The sequence below is a fragment of the Erythranthe guttata genome, chromosome 12, assembly GCF_056151865.1.
Source record: "Erythranthe guttata isolate IM_541 chromosome 12, IM_541, whole genome shotgun sequence".
In the NCBI taxonomy this organism is placed as follows: domain Eukaryota; kingdom Viridiplantae; phylum Streptophyta; class Magnoliopsida; order Lamiales; family Phrymaceae; genus Erythranthe; species Erythranthe guttata.
Genome location: NC_142544.1, coordinates 11004825 through 11019348, shown reverse-complemented (window position 1 = coordinate 11019348; position 14524 = coordinate 11004825). Strand labels below are relative to the sequence as shown.

The window sequence follows — 14524 nt, the reverse complement described above, 5'->3', positions numbered from 1 at the left end:
ATACCGATGATTGATGCGGACAATATTATTCGTCGGTAATATGTAGCGACGGACATCACTGACTAACAATTTGTTGTTATATTACAGACTGAAACCAATTAGTCGGTACTTAAATCTTTCCGACAAACATGCGTTGGTATTTTACTAACTTAAAACAATTAGTTTGTAACATTTACCAATCAATCACCGAAGGAAATGTACGTCGTTGACTTGAATCTTACCAACGAACACTTATTTTTTTGAAGATCATTTGTGCGACGGAATGTGATTTGATTGCCAACCCCATTTTTATCGATAATTTTCCGACGGCCGGACATGTTGATCTGTAATATTTAGCTTTGGGGTTTATACCGACCGGTCAGTTTCATCGGTGAACCCGTCGGTATTGTTATTTAGCGACTGGTTTTATTGATTTGGCGACGTAACTTTCCGTCGGTGAAGCCATGTTTTTTTGTAGTGAGTTAATAATCATATAAACATAGAAATCATGGATTAAATCATATAATTAAGCGCATATAGGTTCTTAATTTTCTTTAAGAGAAACCATTTTTGCTCTCATTTATTGTTCCATTGTGAAAGACAATTCATCCCAGTTTTTCTTTTTCAATTCCCAAAAAAAAAAGATCGATTTTTCATGAGAATGATATAGAAGAACTTCAAAGGAGGTCGATCCGCGGACTGGAGATATTCAACATCATTAAAGGGGATTCAATGGTGCAAAGTGGAGGAGACTGACAGTTTAGAAGTCACGGAGTCTGGCAAATCAACAGTCATAAGTTAAAGATGAAATCTTTAATTTATTATTAAGTCCTAATATTGAAATAATGAAATTTTTCTTTGCAAATTCTCGTAGATGTAGGATATGATGGTATCCCAAGTTTTGAACCACTTTAAAGTTGCAACTTATTCAATTTCATTTTATTTTTTCTTTAAACACTATAAGCAACACTCACGAAAACTGATATAGTGACACAACTTAAAAACAATTGCAATGAAACAAATCTATCACAAAGAAGGAATATAAGTCAAATAAATTGTGTTGGGTGATATTTTCTTGGATAGTTGTTTAAATATTGTGGAGATTACGACGCTATAGCATCTTATTGTAACTGTTTTATACTAATAAACGGCCAATTACAAATAAGTCCATGGTGGGAAACTTATTACAATCCAAGTTCACCCATAATCTCTTTTACAAAAAAATCGAGACAAACTAAATGTGTGTAAAGGTCTAAAAGACTCCCATCACATTTTAATATACTTCAATTTCATCCAGTTAATCCTAATTTGATCCCAATTTTACCGGTTATTCAATTTTGAACCCTGACACAATTTTGACTATATTTTTACCGTCGCCGCAGTTGACTGCTGGGCTCCGGCGGCGCTGAGATTTTTTTCTCAAAATATTTTTTGGCACCGGTAAAAACAGTAATATTATATGGTTGACAGTAAAATTAACTATATTACTTTTTAACACAATAATATAGATATTAATATTGTTATATTACTATCTGGCACATTAATATTAACACAACAAAATCACTACCTTACATTATAAATTTAATATATAATACAATAATATTATTATGTTGACCGGTCAACAAAGACAAACAAAATAAAAAAACTAAAGAAATTAAATTGTTATGGTTGAGAGTACTATTACTGTCAACCACAGTAATATTAGTGAGGTTGACAATAATATGACTGTCAACCACAATAATATTAGCATACTAGACAATAATATTATTAAGTTGAACAATCAACAAAGCAAACAAAATAAAAAATCCAAAAAACATAATAATGATGTAGTTGACAATAATATTATTGTGGTTGATAGTAATGTAGTAATATTATTGTGGTTGACGGTAATTTAGTAATATTACTGTGGTGGAAAGTAATTTAGTAACATTCTGCCCAACGACACCATTGGAGATCAGGTCAGACATCCAGGAGATTTTGGGATTCCAGATCGTGGACAGGCACGATAAATACCTTGGAATGCCGACATCATTAGGGAAATCTCGGAAGGAAATCTTCAGCTGTTTGAGGGATAGGGTGTCGGCTCGAATCGATGGGTGGGGAGAGAAACAACTTTCGAAGGCGGGAAAGGAAGTATTAATCAAAGCGGTCCTGCAATCGATTCCAACGTACACTGTGAGCTGTTTTAGCTTACCAGTTAGCCTAGTCCGCGACATCGAAGCGGCCATTCAAAGATTTTGGTGGGGCAAGGGGAAGTCCCGAGCGATGGCTTGGGTATCTTGGCGTAACCTGTGTAAACCTAAAGACAAAGGAGGTATGGGGTTTCGGGATTTGCGCAGTTTTAACCTTGCAATGCTCGCGAAACAAGTCTGGCGAGTCCTTACGAATCCGGGTCTTCTTCTTTCACAGATCCTCCGAGCCAGGTACTTCCCATCTGGTGATTTGTGGACGGCTTCCATTGGCGCTCGACCCCCGGCAACGTGGAGAAGTCTTCTACAAGCCCGCCATCACGTGAGGCAGGGACTTAGAGTCCGAATTGGCAATGGGCTGGACACCTCAATTTGGGGAGACCCGTGGCTCTTGGATGATGGGAACTACCACATCCTCACCCGGAGGCCAATGCACTCTTCCTTTCCGAATAGAGTTTCGGACATTATTGACAATGAGTCTCGCTCGTGGAATATTGAGTTTATTAACGAATTTTTTTGGCCAATTGACCGCCAAAGGATCTTAGGTGTTCCAATTGGCAGTTTGCATGCTAATGATAGGGTGGTTTGGCACTATTCACAATCCGGACAATTTTCGGTAAAAACCTGTTATTACAATATCCTAGCTCACTGCCCATTTCCGAGAGGAAATAACGGCCAAGGGAACACATCAAGCTGTAGTTCCTCCTCTCATCTTTGGAAATTGATTTGGAAACTACAAATTCCTCCCAAGATCAAAATATTTCTTTGGCGGGCTACTATGGATATTCTGCCTACCCAAACTACGCTCACCAGACGACATATTTCAACTAATCCCTTTTGTCAATTTTGTGGAAAACAACCTGAAACGATCATGCATGTTCTCTGCAAATGTAGGGGAATGGAGCAAGTCTGGCATGGAGCACCTTTTGAGCAGGAAACCATCGGCGAGGAGCTCCCATCGTTTAGCTATTGGTTGGATTTTGTGCGAAAGAAGCTTACTTTGGAGACACTGACTCTTGCCATGGTGGTTTGCTGGAAGGCGTGGGAGAATAGGAACAAGGACGTTCATGGGGAAGAGCGAATCGACGCCCAAGAGGTGGTCAAATGGTGCGACACTTACCTTGCTGTTTTCCGATCGGCACAATGCACACCACTCGAACTTTATCAGCAACCTTCTCCGGTGGTCTGGACCCCTCCCCCAAACGGCGTTGTGAAGATCAATTGTGATGCAGCGCTTCCGCGGGATAAGGATTTCTATAGGGTATCTTTGGTCGCGAGGGACTGTACGGGCTCCATTCTCTGGTGGAGCGTGGAAACAATTCACGGAAAAGTAAGGCCGGTGGACGGCGAAGCACACGCAGTGCTTAAAGCAATTCTCAAAGCCTCGGCGAAAGGATGGCCATCCATTATCATCGAAGGAGATTCGCTCCAAGTTATTACGGTAGTCCAAAAGGAGGATCCTCTTTTCACCTCGTTTGGTGCATTCGTAGAAGATATTAGATCGTGTATGCTGTCGTTTCATAGTTGTATGTTTTCTTTTGTGAAGCGTTCGTGTAATAAGTTAGCTCATGCTCTTGCGAGCTACCCAGTTATTGTTAACATGGAGGGTCCATCTCTTCCTCCGGATTTGGTTTCGATTGAATAAAATTCTTGCTGGTTATCAAAAAAAAAAAAAAGTAATTTAGTAATATTGTTGTGCTTGCAGTAAAATTACTGTCAACCATAGTGTCAAAGATCAGCGGCGGCGAGAAGAAATAAATTCAAGAAAAAGAAAAGCCGGAGACCGGCATTGACTGCCGGCCAGCGGCGGTGTAAAAAAAAAGTACAAAAAAATAAAGAACAAGTCAACGCCGGAGACCGGCAGCAGAAAAAAAATATTCAATAAAAAGAAAGTTTGAAAAAAAATTTCAAAATCGAATTTTTGTGATCGTTAAAATTAGTGAAATTGAAGTTCAATTATGATTACAACTGGAGTTGAATTTAAATGGTTAAGAGTAATTTTACCATAAATATTAAGTTTACCTTGTTTATATTACATGCTAATGGAATGTATCTTATATATAAAATAAAGAAACGCTGGACAATCCTAAAAAATCCTAATGGTATTTTTGTAATAAAATATTTTTTAATATTTTTTTCTCTACTAATTTCTAATTATAATTTTTAACAATTATCAAAATTGAAACTAAATCCTGAAGAATCTTATCTAATGGTACTTTTGTAATTATTTATTTTTAATATTTTTTGTCTACTAATTTTTTAATTATAATTTTCAATAATTATCAATCTCCTATTTTTTCATCAATATATCTCAAATAAAATCTTAAGAGATAAAGATAGAAATTCGATTCGTTATTAATATATATATATATATATATATATATATATATATATATATATATATATATATATATATATATATATATATATATATATATATATATATATATATATATATATATATATATATATATATATATATATATATATATATATATATATATATTTGGATTATAAATCTTAATATGTCAGATTTAAAAAAACTAATGTTATATAAAATATGAATAATATTACATTATCAATTTTACTATGTTAGTATACTATATTTTCTTATTATGTATTAAACTAGTACTTCACCCGTGCGTTGCACAGGGTATTCATCGTAAAAATAAATATTTGATTTTAAGAAAAGTTAGCAAGATCAATGATATGCAATACAAAGTAGTAGAAAAGTGAAAGAAAATAAATAAATATATTCCGTATTGTGTAAAAGTAATGAGTACCAGTACCAATACCAATATCAATACAAACATACCATTACCATTACCATTACCATTACCATTACCATTACCATTACCATTACCATCATCAATACCAATACCATTTGCATTACCATAACCATGACCATTACCATTGCAGTTACCGTCACCAATACCAATACTATTACCATTGTCATTATCATTATCAATACCAATACCAATACCTATAGTAATACCAATCATTATCATTAACATATCATTACTAATGCTAATCCTAATACTAATATGATAATAATACTATTACTATTACTGTTAGTAATCCTAATATTATTACTAATCCTAATCCTGGTATTAACTTTAATCTTAATTCTAATACTAATCTCAATCATAGTTCTAATCCAAATTATAATCCTAATGATAATGTTAGTCTTAATCTTAATACTAATTCTAATCATACTCTTAATCCTAATAATAATAAGAATCATAATTCTAATCCTTATAGAAATGCAAATATGCTAATTCTAACGGTAATCTTAATACCAATCTTTATATACTAATGCGAATGGTAATGCAAATCTTAATTCTAATTATAATTCTAATCATAATGTTGATCTTAATATAATTCTAATCATAATGCTAATCCTAATAATAATATTAATTCTAATATGCTAATGCTAATAATAATACTAATCCTAATATAATAATGCTATTACTAATATTATTGCTAATTTTAATTAGCTAATGCTAATATTAATATACAAATGTTAATGCTAATACTAATATACTAATATTAATACTAATATATAATATGCTAATACTAATATACTAATACTAATACTAATACTAATATATTAATACCAATGCATACCAATATCAATACCAATACCAATACAAATACCAATATCAGTACAATTATTAATATCAATACCAATACCAATACCAATACCAATATCCATACAATTACCAATTCCAATACTATTACCAATATCAATACCAATATCAGTACACATATTAATATCAATACCAATACACATACTAATATCAATACCATTATCAATACCATCATCGTTACCATTACCATTATCATAACCATTACCATGACAATTATCGTTATTATTACCGTTACTATTACCATTACCATTACCATCACCAATACCAATATCATTAGCATTACCATTATCATTATCATTACTATTACCATTACCAATACTAACATCAATACCAATACCAATACCAATACCAATATTGATACCAATATCAACCACTACCATTATCATTACCATTATTACCATTACCATTACCATTACTAATACTAATAGTAATATACTAATATTAAGACTAATCTCATAATAATACTATAACTATTATTAATTCTAATGATAATCCTAATCATAGTACTAACACTAATCCTAATCCTAACACCAATGCTAATACTACCCTAATTGTAATCCTAATACTAATTTAAATCATAATTTTAATCCTAATTATAATCCTTATCCTAATCCGAATGGTAATGCTAATCTTAATTCTAATATTAATTCTACTTATAATTCCAATTCTAATAATATCACGAATCATAATTCTAATCATTATAGAAATGCAAATATTATAATGCTAAAACTAATTTTAATACTATTCCTAATATGCTAATGTTAATGCTAATTTTCAATAATAATTCTAATCATAATGCTAATAGTAATATGCATCATAATGCTAATATTCATACTAATATGCATACTAATATTCATACTAATATTAATTCTAATATGCTAACGGTAATGCTAATGTAATTCTAATCTTAATCCTAATGATAATACAAATATTAATATTAATAATAGTATTAAACTAATACTTATATGCCAATGCTAATGCTAATCCTAATATGCTAATGCTAATCCTAATCCTAGTATACTAATTCCAATCTTTATATACTAATGTTAATCGTAATTCTAATTCTATAGCTGCTGCTAATGGTAATGCTACTACTGATACTGATGCAACTCAAAATTGCTAATACTAATTTTAATGTTGATATTTATGGAAATGGTAATATGATAATGCTAATGTTATTCCTAATACTAATTCTAGTCCCAATTGTTATGTTAATTCTAATCCTAAGAATAATTATATTGTTACTTCAAATCCTAATCGTAATGCTAATGCTAATGCTAATGCTAATGCTAATGCTAATTCTAATAGTAATTCTAATGTCAATGTTAATTCTAATTTTAATACTAATTATAATTATTAATCATAATCATAATCATAATCTAATTCCCAGTAGAAATAATCGTAATACTAATAATAATACAAATACAAATATTAACACTAATACTTTACTCTAAAAACTACTAATACTAATATTAACATTATACTGATACTGATGTTGATGCTGATGTTGATGCTGATAATGATATTGATTCTGATACTATGATCATTACTATTACTATTATTATTACTATTACTATTAATAATCTGATTATAACAATATTACTCTTACTGATACTATGCTACTGTTAATCATAATATGCTAATGTTAATGCTAATGCAGTTTTAATGTTACTGCTAATCCTAATCATAATATTAACATTAATCCCAATCTTATTGCTAATGCTATTACAATCATAATCTTAATCGTAATGTCAGTGCTAAACTAATCTTAATCCTAAGACTAATCGTAAACCTAATTATAATCCTAATACTAATCATAATCTTTATCATAATCCTAATCCTAATACTAATTCTAAAATGCTAATGCTAATACTAATGCTAATGTTGATGCTAATGTTAACTAATGCTAATACTGATGCTAATGCTAATTTTAATACCAATGTGAATGTTAATACCAATATTAATACTAATCCTAATATGTCAATGCTAACGGTATTCATAATATGCTAATGCTAATGCTAGTACGAATGCTAATACTAATATAATAATCCTAATATGGTAATGCTAATGATAATCCTAATCTTAAAGGTAATGTCAATTTACTAATACCAATGCCAATCTGAATACTATCTCAATGCTAATGCTAATGTTAATGCTAATGCTAATACTAATTATAATCTTAATCACAATATTAATCCTAATTTTAATGCTAATTATTATCCTCCATCATAATGTTAATGTTAATCCTAATTCTAATTCTAATACTAATTATAATCGCAATCCGTATCCTAATCATTATCCATATTCTAATACTAATATTAATACTAATACTAATACTAATACTAATACTAATACTAATACTAATACTAATACTAATACTAATACTAATACTAATACTAATACTAATACTAATACTAATACTAATACTAATACTAATACTAATACTAATACTAATACTAATACTAATACTAATACTAATACTAATATTAATACTAATACTAATACTAATACTAATACTAATACTAATAATACTCATAATCTTAATCTTAATTTTAACACTAATATATGCTAATGGTAATACTAATAAGTTAGTGACATACTAATACTAATCATAATATGCTAAAGATAATATGATAATGCTAGTGCTAATCCTAAAATATAATGCTAATTATAATCCTAATCTTAATATAAATCATATTCACAATCTTATTCCTATTCATAATCCTAATCTTAATCATGATCATGATCTTGATCATAATCCTAATGTTGATCCTATTTTTAATCCTAATTATGGTCATAATCATAATCCTAATATTAATCATAACCCTAATGTTAATCCTAATCATAATCCTAATATAACCTTAACCCTAGTACTAATATTAACTATAATCCTAATACTAAATCTAATATTAATACTAATCGTAATTCTAATACATATTATGACATTAATCTTGATCCTAATCATCATCCAAATATTATTCATAATACTAATACTAATATCCTGATGGTAGTTTAATGTTCATCCTTATTTGGCAATGTTGATTCTAACTATAATATACTAATGCTAATACTAATATATCCTAATGTCAATGTTAATACAAATCCTAATATGATAATGTTGATACTAATATGCTAATGCTAATAGTAATATGATATTTCTAATACTAATGTTAATCATAAAAGGCTAATGCTAATGCTAATGTATATGAAAATATTATTAGAAATACTTCAACTCGATATTTATTAGAAAATATTATATACCCTATAAGTAACATATTTAATTACATATTCGGTATATATTATAAATTATTTACACTTAAGAAACAAATATATACAAATCGAAATTGATTCCATTCAAATATGGCAAGAGTTAGCAAATAAGAACACAATGTTTGATTCAAATCAAAATTGATCTACATATAATATAAAAAGATGATTGCATGCATGAATGAATGACATTTGTCATACCCATTGCTTATGTGTATCTTCAAATTCATTAAGTTGAGTTCAATTGCTTAGTTGTCATCTCCAATTAATTATGTGTATTAGTCAATTGCTTAGTTGTTTTCTATATTAAGTATTTGCTTTAAGTTTATTCCCTTTTTAGATTTTCACCATCAAACACATATAGTATTCTTATTACAATAATTTATATTGTAAGTTGTAACTTGAAAAAACTAATGTATATATTACAATTGAAATGAAATTTCTCAAATCTGAGTGATTATATAGCATATGAAACTATATCCTAGTAGTTGTTAGGATGTTTAGATGCCATGAGAGATAGATGCTAATATTTTACAATTCACAATGTACATGCTTATGTAACTATTTAGGCAAATATTTTATATAATTTTTTTTTATGTTTTAGAAAACAACAAAAACTATACTTTTGATTTACATATACACGCAAATACAATTTAAAGAAGTTCGGTATTCATGTTACCTTATACACACCATCGTTAATGTCATGGTAGTAAACACAATTAAAATGGACAATAGGTTTTGCCTGTCTATAGAAATTGAGGCCATTTTGTAAATATAGAAACAAAGTACACATAAGTTGAGGTCATCTTAACAAAAAAATTACTATTAAGTTTTTATCTATATTTACTTGAAGGTTGAGACAATTTAAAATTTAAGTTGGAAATTTTGAATAACAAACAAAATAGAGGCAATATTCATAGTCAACCATGATTGTTTGACCTTATCAGTAAATAGTTAAGCAATTAATGTACATATTACAACTACTTTTTTTTTCAGAGGTCACAAATACAATTAAATGATTATATAAAATTTGAATTAAGTAACATTTGAAAACAAACAATAATCTAATAGTCCGGATTTTATCCATAACAAATCAACCAAAAAAACAAATTTAATTTTGCAGTGTTTAACAAATTAATATATTTAAAACCTGGAATGCAATTAAATTATATACATTTGAAATATTATCAAAATTTGACAAAATTTTGTAAGGATTAAAAAAATGGAATAAAAAATTACGGATTGCAGAAAACTATGTATATTTTACTAAAAATATTTATTTGTTCAAATCTTTCATGAAATACCTCATGACCAAGAAGTAGTGATACTTTATTAAAATATTACACTTATTTATTTAAGATTGTATTATTATAGTGTTAAGGTAGTAATTTATTTAGAAAAATTAAAATGAAACATAAAATAGAAAATTTTAATAAATATAAAATATGCAAACTATAAGAAAATAAAATAAAACTCCAAATTTGCACTAAACATGATTCAATTTTACTTTCTCTCATTTCTGTTTGACAAAAAAATAATCGATTTTTGGATAATGATAAATATATAAGTCAATTAAATTAAAAACTAAATACAAACTTTTGCATAAAAAAATATTCATGCGAAATGTTACTGAATAAAAAATAAATAAATGAAATTACAAAAATTATATACAAACGGTAACAATGAAGCACATGTGACATAAGTTGGATTCGTAAACAACATTTGCAAAGAATACATAAAAAAAATATTAGCATAGTTCTTCAGTTAAATAAAAATAGTAAATGGATTTAAACCATATAAATTAAATTATAATATGATAAGTGCATGAAATCAATTAAAAAAAATACAAAAAAAACGAAAAACAAAAACAACTCGAATGAAATGGGTGAAGAAGAATAGTGTAGGGTGAAATAAATAGATGATGGTTTATACAGTTTTGATAAGTATATAGTAATTAGGAAAATTTTAGAATTCAAACTTCAAATGACATGATTATGGGTGGAAAAAAAAAGGTAATAAAATAAATCAATTAAATTCGGATGATTTGGTTTACATTTATTTTAAAATATTAAACAATATTTATGGTTATTGAATATTTTTCCTCAAACTAACTGTATCAATTAAATTTAGGGTCTATTAGATATAACCCCCTTAAACATTCAAATAATAGGGGTAGACCCAAATTTAAATTTGCCATTTTGATAAAAGCCCAAGCTTTTCGTAATTACATAATTACCCTCAATCAAATCCCACAAATCCCGTTACTTTACCTTTTGAAATAATATCAAATCCCTTCCTATTTTCCCGTTAACACATTATCACCCCAAAACCCACTATCAAATAAACTGCAAAAACTCCCAGAACCACTTCTCGGTACGGCCGATCGAAAGGGGAAGAAATTTGCACTGCCGTGAAACGACGATTTTCGTGGACTCCGAGCAAGCCGCCGTAGGTACGTCTTCGCCGATCGCTGCATCGCTATCGTCCATCGATTTGTTCATATGTTTTGGCTAAATCGACTATCACGTTTGTATAAATGCAGATCTGTTATAATCGCATACCGAATTCGAGCACTAAATCATTGATATTGCAACAATTGATGGGCAGGACATCCACCAGAAGTGATATCGTCGTTGGTCGCCGTCGCCGTCACTGCTCCAATCTAGGGTTACTCAAATCTAGGATTACTCAAATCTAGGGTTTTGATAATTCTTCGGCCCATAGTTGATTAACGAGATGCATAGTCGAATTACATCTGTATTAATATACTATCCCATATCATTTAATAGACTATCCCACTGGTATAATTTTACTATGGATCTCGTTAATCGACTATGGGCCGAAGAATCATCAAAACCCTAGATTTGAGAAGTGACGGCGGCGGATTTGTATTTTAAAATTAATACACTATCTCATATCTTTTAATAGACTATCCCATGTATCTAATTCGACTATGGGTTTAGTTAATTGACTATTGGAAAAATAATAATATATATGGAAACTGAATAATATGTTTGTTTGAAATACTAATCAATTAGGGTAATTTTCCTTATTATATGAAAACGATTAGGGTAAATAATAATATATATGAAAAAATAATAATATATATGGAAACTGAATAATATGTTTGTTTGAAATACTAATCAATTAGGGTAATTTTCCTTATATCATGTAATAGACTATCTTATTGATCTAATTCGACTATGGATCTCGTTAATCGACTATGGATCCCGTATTATTCAACCACATAGTATATTAATAATTTCAATATAGTACATTAATCTGCTATGATAGTATATTACGGTTATAGTAGTGATATGAAATTGTGTTACAAACAATATACCACTGAAATGACAAGAACATTGAGAACAACACCAACGTAAAGTATTCCACATAACCAATAAAATAGTACATTAATAATCTCATAATTTCAATCTAGGGTTTTGATAAAATACATAAAACACATCATAACACAATCAAACCAATATGTCGAGTTAAAAAACTCTAGTACATTAATAATCTCATAATAGTATAATAAAATGATAATGGTAGTATCATACGGTATTCATAATAGTATACTATTGTATTACAACGGTTTAACACTTAACCGAAGTTACCGAGCCATTACATCGTAAACACCTCTTTATAGCAACCAACCCACCAAACCTCAACAAAATCCGTACGAAATTCGCCATCGAAAAAACCTAAAATCATGAAACAAAATTAAAAATGCAGAATACTAAAAAATGATTAAATAGACTGCAAATACATTTAAATGATAATACATTAATATCATAAAAAATAAACTTAAAATGCAAAATCCATACGCTAAATTAAAAAAGACTACGAACTATATTTTAATGTACTACCCAGCACACTTAAATCGGCTGTTATAAACAAATAAACCAACTATCGATCGGGATAAAAACATGAACTTGACCACAGCGGACAATTATTCCGATTATTGCATAAACCAACTACGAAGCTCATATAAAACAACTCTGGTCCGATCTGCGTGAACCATCCTCTTCTAACTCTGTCAATCCTCTTCCAAACAAACATTATCGGCCAAAAAAAAACGATATATATATATATATATATGACGGAATAATTTTGTTAAAAAACGTTCCACTTAATAGAATCAAGTATCAACACAACCCTTTAAGATTTCTAACCACCGTACACGACAATCATGGACATTGAGCAAAAAATAAAAACGAATAACGCATTCATACCCGCTTAACAACGTCCAACAACAAACGCTAAAAAATCGATCCTATTTCCACGACGGTGCAGAAATCTTCAAAGACGATAAAACCCGCTGGAACGATGAAGAGAATCTTCAAAAAATATTGTACACGATTTGATATAACGGCCAATGATCTCACGTAAATTTATTCCGTGATTTTAGGCAACGTATCAGCAAATCTCAAATCACGTATTAAAGGAAATAAATGCCGTTTAATAATAAAACAGGGGTATTAAAGGGAAATTATATAATATATTTTGCCAAGTTGGCAAAATTGGGTGTATCTCAAAAAGGGGAAAAAAAATTAGATCTACCTCATTAGAAAATATGAACAAGGGCGTTTTCCCTAATAAACCCTTAAATTTAATCATCTTAAATAGGTAAGGAATTATTCCATATCATAAAATGCATATCCTAATTTTAGAAAATTTTAAAATACATAAAACATACACACGGTATAAATCACCTCATCATCAACTTCTTCTTCATCGAAAACAATCTTGTAATCATACACGCACCTTGATGATATCCATATATCTACAACATCAAAGGAACAAACAACAAAAAATTATAATCAAAACATTGAAAAAAAATAATATGACAATAAGCATTAGCAAAATAACAATTTCAATATCTATATTACATAAAGATCAAATGATAATATATAACAATATCAATCAAAAATAGCAACCAATAAAGGAAAAAAGTACAACAAACAAATAAATAACAACGAATAATATTGAAATTTTTATCAAAAAGAATAATATGATAATAATATAATGAATATCCAAATATTTAACAGGAATAAGAGGATCAAACGAAAATAACAACGGTGAATTAAAACAAATCAAGAAGAACAACATAATAACAATAGAATAACAACGAATAACATTGTAAACAATATCAACATGAACAACATAATAATATTAGAAGGAAGATCAAATATTTAATAGACTGAAAAAATGAAACGAAAATATCAACGACGAAAAAAAGGTGCAAACAATAGTGTAAATAATATCAACATGAACAACATAATAATATTAGAAGGAAGATCAAATATTTAATAGACTGAAAAAATCAAACGAAAATATCAACGACGAAAAAAAGGTGCAAACAATAGTGTGGTTTGGTGCGCCGGTGATGTGAATGAATGCCAATGATGAATTATTTATAGTGTTTGGGATGGAATG

The 14524-nt window shown here is 29.1% G+C and overlaps 1 protein-coding gene and 1 long non-coding RNA gene across 2 annotated transcripts; one reads left to right on the top strand and one right to left on the bottom strand.

The window, feature by feature from the left end:
* The first annotated feature begins 3066 nt into the window (after positions 1 to 3066).
* LOC148766442 (uncharacterized) lies at positions 3067 to 3813 on the top strand. The gene has a single exon (XM_088827288.1). It carries the CDS (start codon positions 3067 to 3069, stop codon positions 3811 to 3813), a length of 747 nt encoding a protein of 248 aa, XP_088683414.1.
* An 8761-nt stretch (positions 3814 to 12574) lies between these two features.
* Positions 12575 to 14524, bottom strand: LOC148766441 (uncharacterized). Its single transcript, XR_016034835.1, has 2 exons — positions 13321 to 14524; positions 12575 to 12789 (listed from the first exon to the last, which is right to left on the bottom strand). It is a non-coding gene; the product is annotated as an uncharacterized LOC148766441 (long non-coding RNA).